This window comes from Sycon ciliatum, chromosome 8 (genome assembly GCF_964019385.1).
Source record: "Sycon ciliatum chromosome 8, ocSycCili1.1, whole genome shotgun sequence".
Lineage (NCBI taxonomy): Eukaryota > Metazoa > Porifera > Calcarea > Leucosolenida > Sycettidae > Sycon > Sycon ciliatum.
Genome location: NC_088650.1, coordinates 4,384,961 through 4,409,530, shown reverse-complemented (window position 1 = coordinate 4,409,530; position 24,570 = coordinate 4,384,961). Strand labels below are relative to the sequence as shown.

At 47.0% G+C, this 24,570-nt stretch overlaps 2 protein-coding genes across 2 annotated transcripts in view; both read right to left on the bottom strand.

The window, feature by feature from the left end:
• Positions 1-55: 55 nt before the first annotated feature.
• The window catches only part of LOC135823142 (uncharacterized), an 88,711-nt gene continuing 64,196 nt past the window's right edge, over positions 56-24,570 (bottom strand). Inside the window, exons 2-4 of the mRNA XM_065335982.1 lie at positions 3,773-3,968; positions 1,985-2,754; positions 56-1,521 (exon numbers count right to left, since the gene is read on the bottom strand). Coding sequence (XP_065192054.1) covers positions 1,135-1,521; positions 1,985-2,713 — 1,116 coding nt within the window. The 5' untranslated portion in view covers positions 2,714-2,754; positions 3,773-3,968 and the 3' untranslated portion in view covers positions 56-1,134. The remainder of the gene's footprint in view (positions 1,522-1,984; positions 2,755-3,772; positions 3,969-24,570) is intronic.
• Positions 9,826-23,926, bottom strand: LOC135822701 (mucin-19-like). Its single transcript, XM_065335522.1, has 6 exons — positions 23,787-23,926; positions 21,274-21,412; positions 19,704-20,021; positions 13,092-18,959; positions 11,244-12,109; positions 9,826-10,551 (listed from the first exon to the last, which is right to left on the bottom strand). Exons 2-6 carry the CDS (start codon positions 21,383-21,385, stop codon positions 10,141-10,143), a joined length of 7,575 nt encoding a protein of 2,524 aa, XP_065191594.1. The 5' UTR covers positions 21,386-21,412; positions 23,787-23,926; the 3' UTR covers positions 9,826-10,140.

Sequence of the window (24,570 nt, the reverse complement as noted above, 5' to 3'; positions counted from 1 at the left end):
GTACATGGACTGTACATGGACTGTACATGGACTGTACATGGACTGTACATGGACTGTACATGGACTGTACATGGACACAACGTATCTGAAGTGACTGTGTACATGTATGTGTTTTGGGATATGTTAGGCTCGTCACTGTGAATGAGGAAACGCTTCAGGTTGGGCAGAGTAGTTCGGCCTCCAGCGTCTACTTGAACCTTTCCGCCCATCAGTCCCAGCAAATCCTACTCTCTTCACATTACCGAGTGTTTTTACTTTGGAATGAAACAATATTACTATGAGAGGGTATGAATGTACAAATTGTACTTTCAGAAAAACCATGAATCAATATTGTTTTCTACATGTATGTGCTAACAACAACGTGAATACAGTGTGTGGACAGAGGACAATGTGAATACAGTGTGTGGACAGAGGACAATGTGAATACAGTGTGTGGACAGAGGACAATGTGAATACAGTGTGTGGACAGAGGACAATGTGAATACAGTGTGTGGACAGAGGACAATGTGAATACAGTGTGTGGACAGAGGACAATGTGAATACAGTGTGTGGACAGAGGACAATGTGAATACAGTTTGCGGACAGAGTCCAATGTGATTACAGTGTGTGGACAGAGGACAATGTGAATACAGTGTGTGGACAGAGGACAATGTAAATACAGTGTGCGGACAGAGGACAATGTGGCTCGCTCCAATATGTCCTGTGTGGAGGTGCGTAATGTGAGAATGGATACGTTTATGAACAAATAGATGACGTGGTTATGCCTAAAAAATGTCAATTATTACATACACGTGTACAGTGATAATGGACTAAGCCAAAAATAGAAGAGAAAAAGCACCAGCAAAAAGACATGAAGTTCTGCTTTTATGTGCTCTCTTTTTCCTTTTCTTTTCACCTTCTTTTTCCTTTCTTGCTGGCCGTGGTTGGCTATAAAACCCTGAAATGGCCACGCAAAGTGGTCATTGGCTTCCCCAGCCATGTATTGCTTGGAATAAAACAAAACTAAAACTAAAACCCTTGTTGAAATGATGCCGCGGGTCTATGTTGATGCCATGATGATGTAATGGTGATGTCATGATGATGTAGCGGTGATGTCATGGTGATGTTATAGCAATGAGTGCCAATGACTGTAAATCAGCGAAAACTGGCCTGGTTCCTGAACTCAGAGAGGATGGCTTGAAGATTGGGATTATCCTCGTAGTCCTTCTGCATCTCGTCGCTCATTACCAAAGCACCTTGGACGACCTGGAAGACCCGGCCCAATGTTTTAGGCATCCACAATGCTGATTGTGGTGGTGGTGGGGGTGATCTTGTTGACATTAGCTGGGGCTCTTCCTGCTGAATTGCTCGCTCCATATTCGTTGTGAAATGGCGAACACTATCGATTCCCAAATCGCAGGTACTAATCCAATCAGCCACCTTTTTACTCAGCTGTTCCTGCAGTTGAGAACGTGCCTCTGGGTGGCAGGAGCCCATCTGGATCGCCAAGATCAGAAGGTAGTTGTTGCATCGCTGAATCATCTGGGGAAAACAAAGCAATACAAGATAGCACAGCACATAACTTGCAAAGGACCGCCATTACTTGATGTACACGTTCTGACTTAGAAGAAAAATATTTGCCAATACCCTTACAAAGTCGGCGTGGAGACAAGAAACCTAATATCGATGCAAGCAAAGTGAGCGCACTCATACCACGAGAACAATGGAACGATATTTTTTTGTAGTCCAACACTCAGTGTGACGATGATTTCTGATAATAATCACATGAAAACGGCGTTCAAATCTTAAAACATTGTTCTATTGTTCTCGTGGTGTGAGTGCGCTCACTTTCCTTGCATCGATATCAATACCCTTACAAACGCCTTTACAGTGTACACCTTTTTAAAATGATACTATATGCACAGGTCAGCTCTCTCATGCACTGCGGAAGGAAAGAAAATTTCACATTTGAAATTAATGTCGACGCAAACCTGAAGCAACTTACCTCATCAACAGTGATCCTGGTGCCTTCATGATTGTGCTTCATAGTTTCATATAGCTTCTTGCTGGATGATGACATTGAAGGTGGCACCTTTTTCATCTCTTTCATCTCCAGTCTTTCCAGGATTTCAATGTGCCCTACGGTAAACTTGAACACATCATACACCATTGCTTTGCTGGCTTGGATTGTCCGCGGAAATGTCATCTGTTCCTGCTGCTGCTGCTGATGATTTAAGTGAAAGCTGACAATTTTTCTCAGATCAGCCGTTTGCTGTTCGGAACTTGCTTGTGTTTCTGGGTATGCTTCACTCGAAGCCTGATTAGCATCTTGTGGAAAATCAGGCACATCATCATGATCATGATCATCATCATCAGCAGCAGCAGCAGCAGCAGTAGGGACAGCAGCAATAGTGGAAGGTGGAGAAACTGTGGCAGTAGTGGCTGATGAGATACTCAGCCCCTGAAACTGCTTGTCTACGCTGCTTTGTCTTTCTGCTTCCCCTTGCTTAGTGCTTCTTTCTTCCAAGACATGATTGTCTGTAGACCCTCTGTGATGTGGCTGCTGGTTGATACCTGAAGGTGAACTGAAGCTTGGTTCCTTCGAAGATGGCTGTTGGTGTGTGACGGTAGATGTGGGATTGTGGTAAGGCATGACCGACTGACGAGCTGAATCTCTCCGACTTGTAGCCTTACCGGTGCTCCCTGTACAAGATGAATTTCCCTTTTGTTGCATTTCGGAGTGGTGTGATGTGGGTGCACCAGGCGCTGTGGTATCTGGAGAAAAAAAGGAGCACCGTAATTGTAGTTATCTGCAAGTTGGTCGATCTCCATAATAGATTCTCTGCACAATACATCTTGGAACACCATTACCAGCATGTGCTGCAATTTCAAACACATCACTTTTCACTCACAGATCAACGGTTCATTATATGGGGTAATGGTTTACTAGAGCAATCACACTCACGATGAACTTCAACTACAACAAGGAAAACAAAGACCGCGAAGGCAGGTTTTATGGAGTTGCGCAGAACAAGAGCAGCTACTGGAACATATATTGTGAGTGAAAAATAGGTTTTTTGCACTCTTTCGCTATGCTCAGTCAGGAGTCGCAGAATTTACTGTGACTGACTATGATTGACAGCATGATATTTGTGTTCAGAAGGTGGGAGGAAATCTGTGTTTGAGTTTATGACTCGTATTTTGAGTTTCATGCTAAAGGCTCAGGCAACGGAAAACTCTAACACATGCAACAGCACAGAGACATTTGACTCCTTTATTCAGCACAGCGATCACATGATTACTACGTAACTATACTCTACCGATGGCCACGGATAAGCGCTATGGCAGGGGCATCGGACACAGTATGGTTACTACGGTATTGACTGTACCACTCTTGGACCCAGTCACCCCGTAAATCAATAAAATACACGGATCTGGGATTTGAATTTCCACATTTTTGGCTCAGTAACCACCCTCCCACAAGTAAATTGTACTAGTTCTTCAGATGGCTGACCGTACCACACTAGAATACCTTCCGACGCCCCTGTATGGTGTAAATAAGGATCTGCTTTGCAACTACTGACTGCGAATAACAATTGCCGGAAGTTTGTGTGGAATGCGCTACCATTGCATTCTTCCCTTCTGGCTTCATTTTTCCAGGTCATCATGGATTTTTCGAAAAAAAGGTCTTTGAAATAGCAGTGAAAGGATGAAAACTTTGACCAATGCCCATTTTCTCGCATGTTGTACTCATAATACGACTTGTCCTTCTACTTCTACAGAACGTGCTCACCATATGGGAAATGGTGACTCCAACGCTTCGCGATCTAAGTGCTCAATGGGCAGTCCACGTCGAGAATGTTAGGGATGATTATCGGGGATCCGATCACTCATGTACTCAGAGCGGTAGACGGCCGGAGCTCGCAACTATCTGTTGCCTGTGCTGCTGAATTCGTCTCAATCACGGAAAGAAACGTTTACTTCAGTACCTACGAGCAGACACAGGAGGAATGCTGCAGCTCTCACGAGGAATGCTCTTCTCCTTTATCCACTAAATGGACAAACAAAAATACATACTGCATTCAGTTTTCTCGTGACGCTGGAGCAGTGCATCTCGGTTATGGCCAGACAGAAACTGGGACGATGGTAATGTGTGTGAATGTCGCTTCGGTGCAGCGGAGAACGTGTATCCGTGCTTCCACAGTGCGGCTAGAGTAGAGAGCGATTTGGGTCTCTTTGGCGTGACCAGCAGCAGTACTAGCACTGGCAGCAGTAGATCTACGCACACGCTATCTCACTGTGCCCAACAGAAGCTATCTCCATAATACCCAGTACAGGCGCGCAGCAAACTTTCGATATACACGACACGTAGACCCCCGCCGCGATCCCAGGACCAGGTAGGATATTGATTAATCATTGTACTACTACTAGTGAAAGCTTTCCGGGATGCGGTGGTCTCACACGTTTGACCATAGTCTAGACATTTGAACAAGTTTTGAATACAATAATTATGGTTCAACCGCTTTTCCGCATGCAGTACTCCTGAACGAACACATGGATAGCAGGTGTTGGGGACAGAAGCACAAGTATTATACTTCAACAGGTAGCGTAATAATTGTTATCGTACTTTGACACTGTTTCATTACCTGTCGCATGTTGCGGTCAAGGCATTTTTCAACCGGAAAACCGCAAAACGTGTTTGCAGACACGCAGCTAGAAATATCAACACCGTGTGCACGTTTGCAACAAACCCAGCCTTAGCCTAGCCCAAGACCAGGCCATTCAAGCCCGCCTTGCTTCTCCTGGTCGCTCACTGGCAGGCGGTCTCTGCTAGCTAGCGCTGCATGACATGCACAGACCCAGTCGAGATGATGACTGCGACTGTGAATGTCAAATCGGAGCTATCAATTTTTGTTTTTGGAGCCTGGTCGCTGCAGGCCATGGCTGTTGTAACCATGGTTATGTGGTTCACGAGGCGAAGAGATCTACAATCATGATAGTACAAGTACAAGTATGCGGAATTCCTTTACGCCTAGCATGAAGTACGGTCACACTACCTAGTGCAATGGAATGTTTTCCTACTTTCTCTCTCACGCCACCAGTAGGCATTAGGCATATGCCGGCAGAAAAATTGGCAGAATTCGGTACCTTTTCTGGTAAGTTTCATGCATGTTTGGTATGTGGATAAAGAAATGGAGCAGAATTCGAGGAATTGCCTGCCATAAGGCTTGTATGGTTCTGCCAATTTCACTGCTTTTTGAGCAGAATCTGCCACCTTTTCGAGCATTACCCGCACACCTCTAGTAGGCATGGGCGGGTAATGCTAGCATTATGGCTAGCATTAATTTTTTATAGTCCATTTTTCCAGGTGGTATAATGCTGGCATTATCACACCATTTCGCATGTAAAATTGGCATTACAAGCATAATTGCCGGTCGACAACGGTGGCATGCATGAAGCTGGCTAGGTCCAGTTCCGAAAATCGTGCATCTGAACCCGTCCGGCTTCGTCCGGAGAGTCGGAAACTTGACGTTGCAAATCAACCTTCTCGGTGGATTGTTTCAGACAACACGCTCACTGCTGTTTAAGTTTTTTTCTTCTACGCTTTGGCCTTGATCCAAGACGGCCCTCTTAAATCGACTTTTCCAACTTTCAAACTGACATTAAATGGAGTAATGTGAGCATTATAAGTGGCTATATATCCCCATATTATGAGCATTTCCTTCAGCATTATCGCAGCAAATAACTAGCATTACCCACCCATGCCTACTGTTTCGTACATCCCGCCTGGCCCGGTCCATTGAACTTGACTCGGCCGCTAACTTGCTGTCACGTCCCTCCTTTCGCTGTTGTCCACTGAATGCGTAGCTTCTGACTGTTATTGTATTTGTCTGTTGATCGTCTTGGTCTTTCAATAGTTGAAAAAAAAATTGAAAATCTGCTCAAAAAACTCTCGATAAGAACTCTGCGCACTCTCAAATGGAGCGCACAGTAAAAAACTCGTCGACGAAGAACGCTTCGTATCGACGCTCTGGACTGAATTCGGCACGTCCAACAAACGGAATAGTGTTCTCTGATATATTCTCTACGTGCTGGGTACGGTCGCGTTTAGTTGGAAGCTCAGTGCATCACCACTTTCGATTTTGAGACTTGGCCGATGGACTATAAGACTCTGTGTTCAATCAGAGCTGTGCTTCGAAGTAGTCACAAATGCCCCATGATCAGTCACAAAACTAAACTTGGCAACCAGTCACAGCTTCCACGGTGCCCCAAGACCAGTCACCAGAAATGACCGTAGTAAATCTGCAGGGAGTTTCATAATCTGTTCATTGCAGAGTCCACTATGCTATGATTCAAGAGGGGGGTAGCGTTCCTGCGGATGCGGAAAACTTGGCTGGAACCCGAGTGTCACGTAAACCCTGATTTTTAAGACTTTTATTATTTGTTTTACGATGAGCCTATTATACGCGATACAGGCTCAGAACACACTTTTCGTCTAGTTGGCATATCAGGGATATAGGGCGGAGCAGCCCATATCCCCAATTATGACACGCGAGTAATAGTGAAATACGATTGGTGTATTGTGCTGGACTGACTGCGGTAATGTAAAGCTAAAATAAAGCAGTCAGTTTGCCCTTAGCATGGCCTTGTCATGAGGGTGCCACATCCGTGGAAAGGCAACATGCCGGCTAATCTCCCTGAGAAGTTGAGTGGTTATCAGCAGGCTAGGACGCTGTGTCGATGATGACCTGTTGATGCCCGACAGGAACCTTGCAAGGAGAGTCATTGGGCCTGACGGGTAGGTAAAGCCAACTTCCACATGAAGTTTGCGGATGGCCGACATGTAGACATGGACAGATCGGGGCTGAAAAGTTCTGAACAACTCGGCAGCAAAATAACACATAAAGTAAAAAGTCATCACCTGGCAATGGATTCCAGTTATGCCCTTGACAGAACTGGAAGTAACGGGTATCGGCGGAAAAATATTTCCGGCTGGTGCCAGTGCTGCTAGCTGCAGCACGGAGTCCGGCAACTGAGAGTTGGCAAGACTGGCTGATCTGGCTCAGCTGCTGCTTCCGGAGCCCTCGATGGTTCAAACACCATCGGCGCAGGCCACGTTTTTCGGCACCGACGATTTGTTCGTCCACCAAAAGTCGAAACAAATGTTTCTCACTTGAACACTCCGTAGAGCTGCCGCTGTTGTGCCAAGGCCCATTGGCGCACGGTGTGTATACTCCAAATCTACATGTATGACGATGGGTCACTGCTGACGTTTCTGCTCTTGGACAGTGCAACGCCGCATGAAGATATGTTGTGGCTCCACAATCGCTGAGAACGCTAGTGTGCGTCCATGGAATACTAAAACACAATAGGCGCGACGCAGCTAACGCCCACTTGGATGAATCGGAGTGGTGGCGAGTGCATTCTCCTTCCTCGGTGAACACTGCTGGTCACCCTGTTTGATGATCCACCAAACACCATCGGTGCAGGCCGCGTTTTTTCGGAACCAGCCATTTATTCGTCCGCCAACAATAGATGTTTCTCACTTGAACACTCTGTAGAGCTGTCGCTGTCGTGACAAGGCCGTGTATACTCCAAGTCTACATGTAGGATGAAGAGTAACAGTTACTGCTGATAATGAAGTTTGCGCTCGTGGACAATACAACGCTGTGTGAAGTAAATTGTGGCTCCACAATCGCTCTGAATGCTAATGTGTGTCCATGGAATACTAAAACACAATAGGCGCGGTGCAGCTAACGCCCAACGTGGATGAAACGGGCAACAGCAGCGACTAGAGCGTTCTCCTTCCTCGGTGAACACTGCTGTACAAGACATTTTGCTTGATGATTCACCAAACACCATCGTTGGGGGCCAAGTTTTCCGGCGCCAGCGAGTTGTTCGTCCACCAACTAACTTTGATGAGTCTTTCTTCAACACTTCGTAGAGCAGCCGCGCAAGGCCTTTCCTTCGCGTTAGGGTAGCGATCCTTCCTAGATGATATCGCTATTCATTGTTACTTTTTACTACAATGAGTAGTGTTTCTCCGAAAATAAAGTCAGCTGCCTGGGCATTAGGCATTCGCCATTACTACGGCATTAGTACTGCCTAGGCCTAGCGCCTAGCGCCTGGACTTGGAAAAAATTGATTTTGCAAGTCTTCAATCATGTTTATACGCGCTATCCAGCCATGTGGCGTGAACAGATTGCCTGACGTGAAAGGTAGCGCAGGCCGGGCGCGCGCTCGCGGACGTGTCTGACACGTGAAACGAAAAGATTTTTTTGGCGGGTAGTCGGCAAAAATTAAGTGACGGTCCCTTTAGTCCTTCGCGTATTGTACCGTGGTCGTCATGGTTATGGGCTACAGTCAAAAGTTTTGGAAGCCATAGGGCTTGAAAGTGCTACGTCACAGCATAGCAACAATTTCAAAAATTCAAAAACTGGGTCCACTTGGATCCAGTTTTTGTATGGATCCAAGCACATTTCAAGCCGTCTTACTCACAGCAAGGTGATGTAGCCAGTGAAACTGACTGATTTGGCTACTGGGGGCGGGGTTACAACTGGTGGCGAAGTAAAAGTCACCCATGCATACAACATGAGTGGGTTGCTATGCACCCACATACTGAGGCAATAGCAAAGTCACACCTTAGTGGATCCAAAAGTAGAAATCTGATGTCAACTTACTACTCCCTGGCCGTTTTTGACGTCATCATTTTCAAGCCCTATTTGATCAGCGTTCGTACAAGCCTAATTTGTGTTTACAGAAAGATAGTATAATTACTTTGAAATTGTTCAAGTAACGTGTCGTGTTTGGTGTGGCCAAGCTGTTAATGTTCTAGGTGAAATGTACTGCTGTTATCGGTATGTGTTACCACTTTGTCCTTCCTTCTTTCTTTAAATTCTCTTGTTTGTTCATTTTCATTTGCAAGTTTATTGTTAGCACACGCTCGTTTTCATTGTTAAAATTCACACTTGTACATTTCACTCCTGTTGTTCTTGGTGTTATTTCTCTAACTTCGGTTTTCTATAATAGTTCAATAATTTTGTTTCAGTGTCCTTTAGTACAACGACGATTCCTGATGAGTGTTGTACGAAAACTTGTTTGAATCCATAGTTCTTCTCTACACTATTTCTTCCTATTTTCATCGTTTTATTGCACATTGTCTCCAACGTTTTACATTGCATGAATAAAGTATACAAAAATGTCGATTCAGCTTGTCCTATTGATACTTTCCTTATTTTTTTATACTGAAATGCACAGTCTAGCAGAGAACGGAATGGGAAGACAGAACCAAAGAGGAGACATGACAATACAGCGAGAAGCCGGAGCACCGTGCTGGTGAATTGGGCCTCCCTTCCCCGACCATGTGTCTCGGGATCAGCGGCAGGATGAAGCACCGAATACAAAAAAAAAAGTAGAGCAGAAAAAAAGGAAATGAGCAACTTGTAAGGAAGCAGAATTTAATGAGATGGCGAGTTGCCTGGTGTTACAGGTGTGGCACAGAGTGTGAAAAGGTATGATCAGCGTGATAGCCATACGGGGAAACTTTGGCAATAGACGAACATGTCCTAGAAATAGACTAACAGAGGCTAAATGCAACGCTCTCCACACCGTCGCCGTCATCATCATCATTCCGGTGGCGCTGATTGGGAGAACACAACGTTCGCATCCACCACTTTGACAACTCGAAATCAAATTTTTGACTTCTTGGCTGACGACCTTCATTACATTTTCGAACATTGCATTCATTGTGTTATTTTCCCGTATAAGAGGTATGACCTATGGTGCGGATCTCGCTAGATGCTTGCAAACATTTTCATCCTCATGCTAACAACGACGTTTGAAGAATTGTCGCTTGAAGAACCAGCGTCGAAAGGCCAACGGTGTTTGTAAAAAAAAAACAGCATATGAATTATCAAATTCAAACCAAGAACAATTCAACGCAGAACAAAAGTTAGTGAACCCAAGCCAAAAAACACAAAGCTGTGGCACATAGCGTATTACCTACCTAATGGCACTACTTGCCGTTGTGACATGACATGAACTGAGCGACAGTGGCACAGAGCCTTGTCCCTACCTATTTGCTACACAGCACATTGGCCAGTGTTCTTCAAGGAGTTCATGTTTTCCTCGTAGGACGACTGAAAGTAGTATGGAAACTGGTCATTTGAAGTCATAGTGTTGCGTATCCTTCCTGAGGTTTGGCTTTCTGGCCTTCTTGTTAGGGTCCTCTCGGAATGATCTCTCTAGCTGGTCTGTTTTTTGCGCGCCTCTCTGGTATGCTCCGAAGACAGTTGACATTGTCTTTGAGAGTGAAGCAGCGTCGACAGTATCATCAAATACTAACGATTGCGAGTAGGCTGGCACAATCTCTTCGGGCTGCTTGCCGTCCAGAGCGAGAAACAGCTGCTTGATGAGGTCTTTGGACACTTCGCTCTTCAGCTCCAGGCCAGTTTCCTGCCAGTGGGCAAGGCTTTCTTTCAGCTCAGTTTTCACCTGGTCACGGATAGCTGGATTACAGCTGCTGACTTGTATCCACATCAGAAGAAGAAATATGTTGGCATGGTGGACAGTCTGAAATACAAAGTGAGAAAAGGGAAAAGGAGAAAGAAGTAAATGTTTTTACTGAGACTTTCATACTAGGAGTAAGACAGCAACTATTGTACAGTTCTACATCCTTACCTACAGTCGGACCCAAATTTAGCCTTGGTAAGGATCAGTGATCTGGGATGGGCCCCGCTAGTATGGAGAGTACGGCATTGTCTGTAGTCATTTCTCGAAAGTTCTCACTGACTCGCATGGAATGGCTAGCGTGCAAGTTACTCCTGGTAGTTGTACAAGAAAATGGCTCAGATGGCTACTACGAGAACATGACTCATGCTCGCACACTACCGTATATAGCTGGGGCCATCTATGAAAAACTATTGCTGTGGTGGTGGAATGGTGGCTGAAGGGGGACAATTGTTACATGGCCTAATGCTGCCACTTGCTAAGCTTAAAAGAGAGGACGAGGGAAAGAAAACGCGCAGTCAGTTTACCTACACTATGCAGCCATTTTGGATCCAACAAGGGAGGGAATGCAACTGAATTCTGTCTATTGAAGTTGGAAACGTTTAAAGGAAAAAATCACGGTTCGTGCTAGGATCAGTTGGACTACTTGTATGTTTTTCGCGTTTGTAGAAACGCCACAACGCCACCACCTACAAATCAAGGCTTGGGACTTGGAATTGCAGAGATGTAAAAAAGTTTCATAAGTGGCGGCTTACCCCTTTGATGGAAATGCCTTCTCCACCCTTGGTCCAGTTGTCAAGCATGTTGTTTGCTTCCGGTGAGAGTGGAATCTGCTCCCTCTCAAACTGCTCTGGGGACTCTAGCCGCTCCAAGATTTCCAATGTGCCGGTTGTCCACTCGAACACATCAACCACCATTTGCTTGCTGGCTTGATCTGAGCGCAGATTTTTCCGTTGCTCCAGTGCTTGAACGTGCAATTGCTCCTGTCCATTCTCGGCCTGAGATTCTTCCGCTTGTGTGTGAGTATCAGCGCTCCAATTATCCTGTCTGGCTGCATACTCCTCAGTAGGTGTGGATACATGCTTGTCCACATGATCAACGGTATCCTTACTCCTGCTATCAGCTTCTTCCTGGTATTCACCATCCGAGCACCAAGGGACTGAACTGCAGGTTGATTTGTATGAGTTAGAGGAGTCTACGCTGCTTTGGTGACTCAGAGAGCGACCAGTTGGTGTGTGCGGTGACTTATCATCATCATCATCATCATCATCATCATCATCATCACTGTTGTGATGGTTACGGCACTCTGACTCGCCAACGATGCTGGAGTCTGAATCTCCGGCGTCACATCTCAGAGACTGTGTGGAACCGGTGTGTGATAAATCAATCCCTTTCTCCCCACTTGGACTTCTTTCATCAGAGGTTGCTGTCATATCCGTTGAAGTTGTACCTGTATGTTCCACTGCTTGAGAAATACCCTCCTCAGTAGCCGGTGGCATCTCATAATCACCACTTTGTTCTGAAGGCACAATCAGTCTCGCCTGAGCAGGAGACAAATCAGTGCCTACTGCTTTCACTGAACTGTGGGTGCACGTGGTATCCGTCATCACCAGAAGGGAAGCTGCACGAAAACAAACACATTACAAATGTAGAAAACGCATGGTTAAGTCTTTCTGTCATAATGGGTACCACAGGTGAAGACAGCCTAGTCATTTTTTGCTTTGGTTTGCTTGAAGAGCAGTTATTTTGTACTCCCAATAACTAGGTGTTTAGGCTTCATTGTGTAGACTGTTAGCATCACTGGAGAGTGCACGTTGGCGATATACTCTGTGCCTCGTGCATGACACAATGACTCATTAATGTGGCTTGTATGGGACACAGTTGTTCATTATGTGTGACGATTTGCCTTGCATGGTATACGGTGCTGTATTCTGTGCATTGTATAGTATGCAAGTATACACACTATTGTAATTATTATTATAGGATACTGTGCTTTCTGTAGCATACATCACGTTGTATGATGTACTGTTCAATGTATGGTGTACTGTTCAATGTATGGTGTACTGTACATTCTATAGCATACTCACAACTGTGCATTTATAAAATGGTACACTGACCATTCTACATTATACTTAGTGTCTGCTCCAGAGTCGGGTCAGCAACCCGGTTGGGAGGTACTGGGGCCAGCTTGGAAAAAGAACGACGAGTCGACTCAATCAGGCATTCAGGCAGTTCTAAGACTCCCTGAATGATGTACAATAGCCGCTCTTGAACGTGCCCGGGACTGACCCGGTTGCAAGAGTTGTGCCAGGTACAAGACTAGTACACCCCGTAAATTCAGGTACTTTGGACACGCTACATTCACTATGGTATCGACCGTACCACTCCTTGCCCCAAGCACCCCGTGAATCAATAAAATGCACTGATTTGGGCTCTACATTTCGAAAATATTCAGAGGAGCCACACCAACTCTGCAAGTAAATTTTACTTCAGGTGGTGGACTGTACCACACTAAAATACCTTCCGGCGTCCCTGCCCCTGCCCCTGTGGTTGGTTTGAAATCCTAGAGCAGACACGGATAGTGTGGCTGGAACTGGACTTACCTGCAACTGCAGTTTCATCCACCTCTTCTTGCTCTGCGTCCACGTCACCCTTATCAGTATGTCCTGAAACATCGTCGACGGATTCTTGCTCTAGTGCGCCTATGCCCAGACAAGAATCTCGACAGGACTCAGGACCCGATTCATCGCTAAGATGAACATCAACAGCACCAGGCTTGTTTGAAACATTGATACTTGTAATACTGGCCACTGGTGGCGTATCACACCCGTCTTCATCCACTCTTGTGATAGAGGAGGATTCTGTTGCCAGTGGTGCTGCAGAAGCTAGTACTTCTCCTGCTCCTGCTGCTAATGATGGTTCTGTTGCTGCTGCTGCTGAAACTGCTGTTGCTGCTGAAACTACTGGTGCTGCTGCTGCAGTTGTCGCTGCTGGTGCTGCTGCTGCTGTTGTTGTTGCTGCTGCTGCTGCAGTTGTTGTTGCTGCTCCTGCTGGTGCTGCTGTTATTGTTGCTGCGGATACTGCTGCTGGTGCTGCTGCTGCTGCGGTTGTCGTTGCTGCTGCTGCTGCTGCCGCTGCTGCCGCTGTTGTTGTTGTTGTTGTTGTTGTTGTTGTCGTTGCTGCTGCTGCTGTTGTTTTTGCTGCTGATACGGCTGTTGGAGCTGCTGCTATTGCTGTTGTTGTTGTTTTTGCTGCTGCTGCTGTTGTCGTTGCTGCTGATACTGCTGCTGGTTCTAGTTCTGCTGCTTGTGCTGCTGCTGGTGCTGCTTGTGTTGCCAATGGTGCTGCTACTGGTGCTGCTGCTGCCAAAGCTGGTCGCTCTGGATCAATGGATGTGTCTGCAGTCCGTAGCATTGTGCAATCACCGAATGTTGGCGACTCCACATTTAGGCCTGAGGTGCGTAGCCGTGTTGTATCCAGTTCCGGTGCAGATGGCGACGATGGCTCTGGCGATGGTTCTGTGTCTTTTGGCTCATTTGATTGCGTTTGGTCTGCTGAGTTGTCAAAGCATGATACTGCCTGATCCAGTGCACCTTCCTGTAATGGTGTTCCTGACCTGTGCTCTGATTCTGGCACGACTGACGTTGGTGGCTTGGTTGGGTCTGGAACATGGGGCGTTGACTTCTCTACCCGCAGATCTGCTTGACGTGTTCCTGGCAGGTCTTTAGAGATTGTAACTGGTGACTCTACTTCCATGTCTGAGTGTGTTAAGGCTCCTGTAGATGCCCCCGCTGGTGGACCTTCAGGAACATGTACACGCTCTTTATCTCTCGGACTGGGCAAGCTGATTTTCAGATCTGCAGCTCCTGGTTTGGAAGACACATATTGCTCTTGCAAATCTGAACCTATTTCACACGAGGCTTTAGCGCGAAGCAACTCTTCTGGATCTGGATTGGATCGCAATTCCTTCCTCTCTTGCTCCGAAGTTTGTACTTGCTGCTCCCCTAGTTGAGAACTTGGTGATGTTAAGTTCTCTACTGCTGCTGTTGTCATTGCTGCTGATACTGCTGCTGGCTCTGGTTCTGCTGCTGGTGCTGCTGCTGGTGCTGCTTGTGTTGCCAATGGTGTTGCTGCTGGTGCTGCTGCTGCCAAAGCTGGTCGCTCTGGATCAATGGACGTGTCTGCAGTCCGTAGCATTGTACAATCACCGAATGTTGGCGGCTCCACATTTAGGCCTGAGGTGCGTAGCCGTGTTGTATCCAGTTCCGGTGCAGATGGCGACGATGGCTCTGGCGATGGTTCTGTGCCTTTTGGCTCATTTGATTGCGTTTGGTCTGCTGAGTTGTCAAGGCATGATACTGCCTGATCCAGTGCACCTTCCTGTAATGGTGTTCCTGACCTGTGCTCTGATTCTGGCACGACTGACGTTGGTGCTTTGGTTGGGTCTGGAACATGGGGCATTGACTCCTCTACCCGCAGATCTGCTTGACATGGTCGTGGCAGGTCTTTGGAGATTGTAGCTGGTGACTCTACTTCAATGTCTGAGTGTGTTAAACCTCCTGTAGATGCCCCCGCTGGTGGACCTTCAGGAACATGTACACGCTCTTTATCTCTCGGACTGGGCAAGCTGATTTTCAGATCTGCAGCTCCTGGTTTGGAAGACACATATTGCTCTTGCAAATCTGAACCTATTTCACACAAGGCTTGAGCGTGAAGCAACTCTTCTGGATCTGGATTGGATCGTAATTCCTTTCTCTCTTGCTCCGAAGTTTGTACTTGTTGCTCCCCTAGTTGAGAACTTGGTGATGTTAAGTTTTCTACTGCTGCTGTTGTCATTGCTGCTGATACTGCTGCTGGTTCTGGTTTTGCTGCTGGTGCTGCTGCTGGTGCTGCTTGTGTTGCCAATGGTGTTGCTGCTGGTGCTGCTGCTGCCAAAGCTGGTCGCTCTGGATCAATGGATGTGTCTGCAGTCCGTAGCATTGTACAATCACCGAATGTTGGTGACTCCACATTTAGGCCTGAGGTGCGTAGCCGTGTTGTATCCAGTTCCGGTGCAGATGGCGACGATGGCTCTGGCGATGGTTCTGTGTCTTTTGGCTCATTTGATTGCGTTTGGTCTGCTGAGTTGTCAAAGCATGATACTGCCTGATCCAGTGCACCTTCCTGTAATGGTGTTCCTGACCTGTGCTCTGATTCTGGCACGACTGACGTTGGTGGCTTGGTTGGGTCTGGAACATGGGGCGTTGACTTCTCTACCTGCAGATCTGCTTGACGTGTTCCTGGCAGGTCTTTAGAGATGGTAGCTGGTGACTCTACTTCCATGTCTGAGTGTGTTAAGGCTCCTGTAGATGCCCCCGCTGGTGGACCTTCAGGAACATGTACACGCTCTTTATCTCTCGGACTGGGCAAGCTGATTTTCAGATCTGCAGCTCCTGGTTTGGAAGACACATATTGCTTTTGCAAATCTGAACCTATTTCACACAAGGCTTGAGCGTGAAGCAACTCTTCTGGATCTGGATTGGATCGTAATTCCTTTCTCTCTTGCTCCGAAGTTTTTACTTTTTGTTGCTCCCCTAGTTGAGAACTTGGTGATGTTAAGTTCTCTACTGCTGCTGTTGTCATTGCTGCTGATACTGCTGCTGGTTCTGGTTTTGCTGCTGGTGCTGCTTGTGTTGCCAATGGTGTTGCTGCTGGTGCTGCTGCTGCCAAAGCTGGTCGCTCTGGATCAATGGATGCGTCTGCAGTCCGTAGCATTGTACAATCACCGAATGTTGGTGACTCCACATTTAGGCCTGAGGTGCGTAGCCGTGTTGTATCCAGTTCCGGTGCAGATGGCGACGATGGCTCTGGCGATGGTTCTGTGCCTTTTGGCTCATTTGATTGCGTTTGGTCTGCTGAGTTGTCAAAGCATGATACTGCCTGATCCAGCGCACCTTCCTGTAATGGTGTTCCTGACCTGTGCTCTGATTCTGGCACGACTGACGTTGGTGGCTTGGTTGGGTCTGGAACATGGGGCGTTGACTTCTCTACCCGCAGATCTACTTGACGTGTTCCTGGCAGGTCTTTAGAGATGGTAGCTGGTGACTCTACTTCCATGTCTGAGTGTGTTAAGGCTCCTGTAGATGCCCCCGCTGGTGGACCTTCAGGAACATGTACACGCTCTTTATCTCTCTGACTGGGCAAGCTGATTTTCAGACCTGCAGCTCCTGGTTTGGAAGACACATATTGCTCTTGCAAATCTGAACCTATTTCACACGAGGCTTTAGCGTGAAGCGACTCTTCTGGATCTGGATTGGATCGTAATACCTTTCTCTCTTGCTCCGAAGTTTGTACTTGTTGCTCCCCTAGTTGAGAACTTGGTGATGTTAAGTTCTCTACTGCTGCTGTTGTCATTGCTGCTGATACTGCTGCTGGTTCTGGTTCTGCTGCAGGTGCTGCTGCTGGTGCTGCTTGTGTTGCCAATGGTGTTGCTGCTGGTGCTGCTGCTGCCAAAGCTGGTCGCTCTGGATCAATGGATGTGTCTGCAGTCCGTAGCATTGTACAATCACCGAATGTTGGCGACTCCACATTTAGGCCTGGGGTGCGTAGCCGTGTTGTATCCAGTTCCGGTGCAGATGGCGACGATGGCTCTGGCGATGGTTCTGTGCCTTTTGGCTCATTTGATTGCGTTTGCTCTGCTGAGTTGTCAAAGCATGATACTGGCTGATCCAGTGCACCTTCCTGTAATGGTGTTCCTGACCTGTGCTCTGATTCTGGCACGACTGACGTTGGTGGCTTGGTTGGGTCTGGAACATGGGGTGTTGGCTTCTCTACCCGCAGATCTACTTGACGTGTTCCTGGCAGGTCTTTAGAGATGGTAGCTGGTGACTCTACTTCCATGTCTGAGTGTGTTAAGGCTCCTGTAGATGCCCCCGCTGGTGGACCTTCAGGAACATGTACACGCTCTTTATCTCTCGGACTGGGCAAGCTGATTTTCAGATCTGCAGCTCCTGGTTTGGAAGACACATATTGCTCTTGCAAATCTGAACCTATTTCACACGAGGCTTGAGCGTGAAGCAACTCTTCTGGATCTGGATTGGATCGTAATTCCTTTCTCTCTTGCTCCGAAGTTTGTACTTGTTGCTCCCCTAGTTGAGAACTTGGCGATGTTAAGTTTTCTACTGCTGCTGTTGTCATTGCTGCTGATACTGCTGCTGGTTCTGGTTTTGCTGCTGGTGCTGCTGCTGGTGCTGCTTGTGTTGCCAATGGTGTTGCTGCTGGTGCTGCTGCTGCCAAAGCTGGTCGCTCTGGATCAATGGATGTGTCTGCAGTCCGTAGCATTGTACAATCACCGAATGTTGGTGACTCCACATTTAGGCCTGAGGTGCGTAGCCGTGTTGTATCCAGTTCCGGTGCAGATGGCGACGATGGCTCTGGCGATGGTTCTGTGTCTTTTGGCTCATTTGATTGCGTTTGGTCTGCTGAGTTGTCAAAGCATGATACTGCCTGATCCAGTGCACCTTCCTGTAATGGTGTTCCTGACCTGTGCTCTGATTCTGGCACGACTGACGTTGGTGGCTTGGTTGGGTCTGAAACATGGGGCGTTGACTTCTCTACCCGCAGATCTACTTGACGTGTTCCTGGCAGGTCTTTAGAGATGGTAGCTGGTGACTCTACTTCCATGTCTGAGTGTGTTAAGGCTCCTGTAGATGCCCCCGCTGGTGGACCTTCAGGAACATGTACACGCTCTTTATCTCTCGGACTGGGCAAGCTGATTTTCAGATCTGCAGCTCCTGGTTTGGAAGACACATATTGCTCTTGCAAATCTGAACCTATTTCACACGAGGCTTTAGCGTGAAGCGACTCTTCTGGATCTGGATTGGATCGTAATTCCTTTCTCTCTTCCTCCGAAGTTTGTACTTGCTGCTCCCCTAGTTGAGAACTTGGTAATGTTAAGTTCTCTACTGGAGCTGAAAGTGAAGGCACTGTGTGCGCCACTGGCTCGGAATTTGATAATGGCATTTCCTGCACCACTTGCTCTGGATTTTGTTCTGGTGGCTTGTCATCTGGCTCTAGATTTGACAGCTGAGTCGTCTCATCGTTTGCTGGAATTGATGACGGTGGCTGATCCTTTGATTTTGGAGTTGTTAAATGGGGCTCCTCGAGTGCATCTAGCAGCTCTTGTTGATCCACTAGCTGTGCAGTCGGAGACTGTGAGACCTTCTTTGGTTCTGGAATCGTTAGCGGAGGATCCTGAGTAGTTCCTGGAGCTGGTAGCTGTGGCGAGTTAGCCAGATTCCGATCAAGTGCAACCAACTGCACTGCTGGTTGTAAAGCGCATGCCTTTGGATGGCTTTCGAGACCTGCAAGGGACGTGGACGATGCAGTGGAACCAAAAACAGGCGTTTCTGACTGGTTGGATTGATCTGATGAAGGTGATTGCACATGCGCTCTTCGACTCTCAACTCCAGATGTTGGCTGCTTAGTCAAATCTGCAGATACCACAGTGAAGACACATTTGTACACGATTTTGTACCCAATCCAATTTGAAACCCACATACTTTCGCAAAACGTGTGATTTTTTTGTGCAAAAACATGTGCAAACTAACAGAAAATATGATTTCCATGCATAAGTTCTAATCCAGTGGGACAGTTCTAAGCTTTGTACCGTGACAGTAGGTTTCTTGAAAGAAATGTAGGCGGCTTCACCGAGAATCGGTAAATCTATCGAACCTTCCACTTGGAAAACCTGCAAGAAACACCATTCCCTGCTCAATATACAGTGTGTCGGGGAATTCACCCCTCATTAGTTGAGCTTGAGTAGGCTTATGAAACTTGTGCTGTGGGAACACTACAATTATTTATGGTGCGCTGTCAGCCTAAATATAACTTGCGATACTAGTCTACAATGACGCTCCGTTTCCAGCGCAACAAGCACCTCACGAATTCCTCATAGCAGCATAAGTCATGGTTGTCCGTGAAGGTGAATAGTAAGCGCCGAGGACCGTCGTGCCCCCAAACAACTAGCCGTAAGCCATATTCTCGGAGTAGCACAAACTATTACAAAATATTTGTTCCGTCCTTTCCCAGACGAGGGTCAAAATTGGAGCGCTTGTGGGAGATGCCTGGTTACTCTAGCTGTAGATTCCGGCACAGTGGATGATCAATTGGGGCTGTTAACGAGAATCTGTGTTCTTATCAAGGAACATTGTACAACATACAACATAGCAACTTACTGGTATCTGAAGGGAATTGCGAGCACGAGTGAAATTGTGAATCACCTTGCTCCGCTCCACAGGGGTTGTCCTGCTCACACTGCACATCTGATGCCTGCCGCTCTCCCACTTGTGTAATGGCTCCGAAAGGCTGCTTCAGAGTTCCAGATGTGGTTTGAACACAACGAAGTCTGTCTGTACCTGGTTCCACCGTTGAAGGCGGATCACCATGGGGCTGAACAGTGTCTGCTTGTCCCGCTTCAACAGGAGGCGGGCTACTGATGTGTCCCTGACTCAGGCTACGGACTTTACGGTGTTGCGACGGAGAATTTGGAAGTTCTGAAGTATTGAAACACAAATCCAGTAGTGGACCAAAATAATCTTCCTGATTTCCATTAATGTATTTGTATTTTGTATTTATATCATTATCTCATGGCACATCATGATGACGGCCAGTAAAACTGAGACAAGGGTGAAAGCCAACGACAGCAGTAAAACAGATAAAAGAATACAAATAATGGGCATAGAAATGTTATAACACACATCACAAGCTACTGTGATCTTCATAATGCAAACATTCTCCAGGCAGGTGACAACAGTCTTACTCCTTTTTTCTAACTACCGGCTTGTCAGCGTCTTGAGTTGAAATATTGCAGTGTCGATGGAAGAAAGCGTATGGGCTCTACTTTTAACTGTTTTCTCTGTGCATTGAGACTCGAACCAGTGACCTTGCTATTCGCGAGCAATGCTCTAACCAACTGAGCTACAGTATGACTCTTATCCACAGCGTATCAAACTATGTCCACTGCGAGCAAATACAAATTGCAATTTCAAATTTGGACTTCACGGAGAATTTCAAAGTTTTTCTCGCGAATAGCAAGGTCCCTGGTTCGAGTTCCGGTGGGGTGACTGGTGATTTTTTCTTTCTTTCATGTCTGGCTTGCAAGTGTTGAGTTTCGGAGAGAAAAGAGCAGTACGTGGCATGTGGCCTCTAATTTCCTAAAAACTTTGAAATTCTCCGTGAAGTCCAAATTTGAAATTGCAATTTGTATTTGCTCGCAGTGGACATAGTTTGATGCGCTCCCCATGATATCAAGCGAATGGCCGAGGGCCCTCTTGATTGGTGTGAGTTGCCAGTAAGATGCAAGCCATATATGGATTGATCGAAGAAGGATAGATTTACAATCACTGTGGATAAGAGTCATACTGTAGCTCAGTTGGTTAGAGCATTGCTCGCGAATAGCAAGGTCCCTGGCTTGAGTCCCGGTGGTGTGACTGGTGATTTTTTCTTTCTGTCATGTATGGCTTGCAAGTGTTGAGTTTCGGAGAGAAAAGAGCAGTACGTGGCATGTGGCCTCTAATTTCCTAAAACTTTGAAATTCTCCATGAAGTCCAAATTTGAAATTACTATTCCAACGTTTCGGCAAATTGCCTTCATCAGGTTCCCAAGCAAAGAGACAACTATGTTCAATACTGAAGTATAATCCATAGCAATAATTATAATGAAGTTTTGCTGTGTTTATTTGTACATAGTCTGCACTCAGAGTGGAGCTGTGTGCAATCATCCTTTAATGATATCAAACAGACTTACGTCTTATGGAAAGACCTTGACTTCGTTTGATTTCACGTGTGCTTGATTCCTGCACATCGCTAGGTTCCTTTTCCCTCTCTCCTCGAACACAACATAAACACGACTGATCCATTGTGAACTGGCCCTGTGGCAAAGGCACCTGCAGTAGCATCGGATGATAACACTACTTCAGTGTAATGTACAGTGGCAATATTATTATTTCCGCATGCATTGCGGGTGGGGTATAGTTGACAAATCAGGACAGGAAATTCCAATTAATGTTTTATATCAGCAGATGGCTGCTCCTGATCCTGTGGCAGGGCTGCTCACACGCACTGACATTCATTCAATCAGGTTTTATGTGCAGCAGCGCATACTATGCCTGATCTGGCACTGCCTTCACAATGCCTCGAGCCGACTATTTAAACGTTTCTTTTCCATCGTTCCAATTCAGAGACTGCAGCGTGGTATTAGTAACCTGCTCCTTATTCCTCCGGCCATTACTAACGTTACTCACTCGGCCTCGTTCCTGCAGCCATTACTACTCACTCGGCCAAGCGCATAACCCATGCAGGTGTTGAGCTATGGAATGCTCTGCCTCCAGAAATTCCATGAATTGCAAACTTGCCAGTATTCAGCCCAACGCCATAAATAATATACTGTAAAACCGGAAGGTCTAATGACCAAAAAGTTTAACGTATTTGTATTTTTGGCATGATAACGTTCAGAAAGTTTAACGATGGCTAGCTGGCGACCAATCTACATGTGCATCTTTACACAGACATCTTGCGATAACGGGTTCTTCAAATAACGAAAAATAATTGGTCATTAAAACGTTAGACTTTCCGGCTTTTACAGTATCGCAAAGTTATCTATAGACCTGATCCACTGATGCTCTTGTTAATATGTTGTACTTTCTCTCCCTCCACGGCTTCTCCCCACCCTCTCTTTCACTCACTATCGTTTTACCCAAGTGGATCCAGTGTCATTAGGTATTTGCCTGTTTTAGATTTACCACTTTAAAAAAAGAATACAACTGCATTAGGGCTCGCGCTTCCTGACCGACTCACACAGGCGTCCATCTGGAGAACAGAAGAAGCGCCTTTCATTCGGCAAACCTGAAAGAAAGCACCAGCCCCTACTCAGTGCTCACAGTGCTCCAGCAGGGGTGGATCCAGGGGGGGGGGGGGGGGCAACCCCATCAATGTCCCAAATGTACTAGTATTACTGGAAACCATTATAATTATGCATGTACATGTAGAAGTACATGTATCGCTTTTTAATTTTGGCTTAAGACCCCCTCTGTAGAGATCTCTGGATCCGTCACTGTAAATCAGGGAAGCTAACCCTCATCATTCTACTGAGCTCTGAGCAGGCCAATGAAAATTTAATGTATACTAGAGCAGCACTGCACTTAATAGCGCTCCCGCAGCTCCAGCATACTAAAATTATGTGAGTCAGTGTCGTACGTGGAGTTGCGAGAACAGATACTCTGGGCCATTGGAGATTTGCAGAGATGTGTCATCAAACTACATGTACTACTGCCGCCTCTCCCACCCCGACCGGCCATGTAACTAGATGGTTAATGCGAATGGTCAATGGCTATCTGCGTCTTTTCTCACAACTCCATGTGCAACACTAACTCATATTGCCGCCTTTGTGCTCACGAGGTGTTTGCTACGCTGGAAGTGTATCAGAGCCGTACGCTGTACCCCTCGTGATGTTTGGGCCGTTGGAACACCATACACTGTTATGTGTTATAGTGCTCCTGCAGCACAAACTTCAAGATCCTATCTGATTGGGTGGGGGGGGGAGTTATAAGGGGTTTACCCCCCCCCCCAAATAATGGTCATAGATCAGGGAGTAACAGTGTGCTTTTTTGAAGATCTATCCAGTGTAAGGTCCCTGCTTGTCCTGTGCTGCGAGCATGCTGCTGCACTGCATACTCTGGTGGACGCATTGCTCGGAGAGAGAAGGAGAGAGTTGGAGATCGTCCGCGATCGGGGCCCATGAGTTGGGAGACGGATTCCCTCACCAACTATCCACTCATAACGATGCAGTGTCGTTTGCGAGATCTCCAGAACGTACAGTTCATTGGCAAAGAAGAACAATATGAAAACTGAATACCAAACGGCAACCAAACAACACCAGAGCTCGTGCAGAAGTAGCACATCAAACTCCAAAGCCATCACCATGCAGGTTCCGCCAAAGCGGATCCGCGAAAGAGGTGGTTTCGCTCGCATTTTTTTTCGGTGGCGAAATCCAAACTTTCCGCCAAAAAAAGTGCATGTGTGACCGCGGCCTAAATCAGGGAAGGTAACCCTCATCATTCTGCTGAGCTGTGAGTAGGCCAATGAAATGTGTGCTACAGCAGCAAAGGCTGGTCGCTAGTTACAGTTATGAGTATTCTAGTCAAAGCGGTCTTTAGTAACCATAGTAACAGCGGTCTTAAGTAACAGGGTTTACTGTACTACTGCCGCCTCTCCCACCCCACCCCACCCCACCCCACCCCACCCCACCCCCCCACCACTTACTGCGGGACTGCGATCTTGTCTGCTGATGAAGACTCTCACTCTTCGCAGTAGGACACGCGTGATCGCGTGTTCTCCACTTGTGACTCTGGCTATGTCGTAGATCTACTGGACGCGAAGCAGGATACGGGACTTCCGGAGGTAGAGCTCTGGTGGCTGCAACGGTATTGTCAGTTGAGCTTGTGTTGAGCCCAGCAAGATCCTTGACGTCTGCAACGCGCCGCTGCTGCGGAGGGTCCGGTGCGAGAAACTCGAGTGGTCCCTGGTCGCTAGCTTGACATTCGATCTCTCTTAGCTAGCTGTTGCAGGTCGGACTAGTCGGAGCCGTGGGAGGAATTCCGCCCTCTGCCTCGTGATCCTCCTGGCTTCGCGGAACTGGCCGTTGCGGGAAGAACACAAGCTGATTGTCTTCAAGAGATCCACCCGCACTACAAGATTGTAGCACAATGGCATGTCTTCATATTGAAATGCAAAATCCAATCGCGAAGGCCAGTTAGTTGACCCTTGCAGCTCTGCTCCACAACTGAAAATGGCTCGAAGCAACATGGGGATGTGGTTCAACTACTTCGTCGATGCCCAGCCGCTAAACACGCTAGTCTACATAAACCCGCTACGCATGGTATGAAGTAACAAGCTTAGGGTTTGGCGGGCTGAGCTCATGAGACAAGCAAAGTAGTTCCATACACTGATACAGCCGCGCGGCCCAGATCCTACTTGCCCTTGCAGCCTGCGTCTCCACTCCGCCGCCTTTTTCCACGAGTAGGCATCCGGCCCGGTATGTCCACAT

Coding starts and splice junctions, on each gene's coding strand:
- LOC135822701 (XM_065335522.1), bottom strand. CDS start 21,385: ATGGATCAGTCGTGTTTATGTTGTGTTCGAGGAGAGAGGGAAAAGGAA. Junction 18,960..19,703: donor GCAATTCCCTTCAGATACCA/GTAAGTTGCTAT, acceptor TGGTATCTGCAG/ATTTGACTAAGCAGCCAACA. Junction 10,552..11,243: donor AAGGCATTTCCATCAAAGGG/GTAAGCCGCCAC, acceptor TTTGTATTTCAG/ACTGTCCACCATGCCAACAT.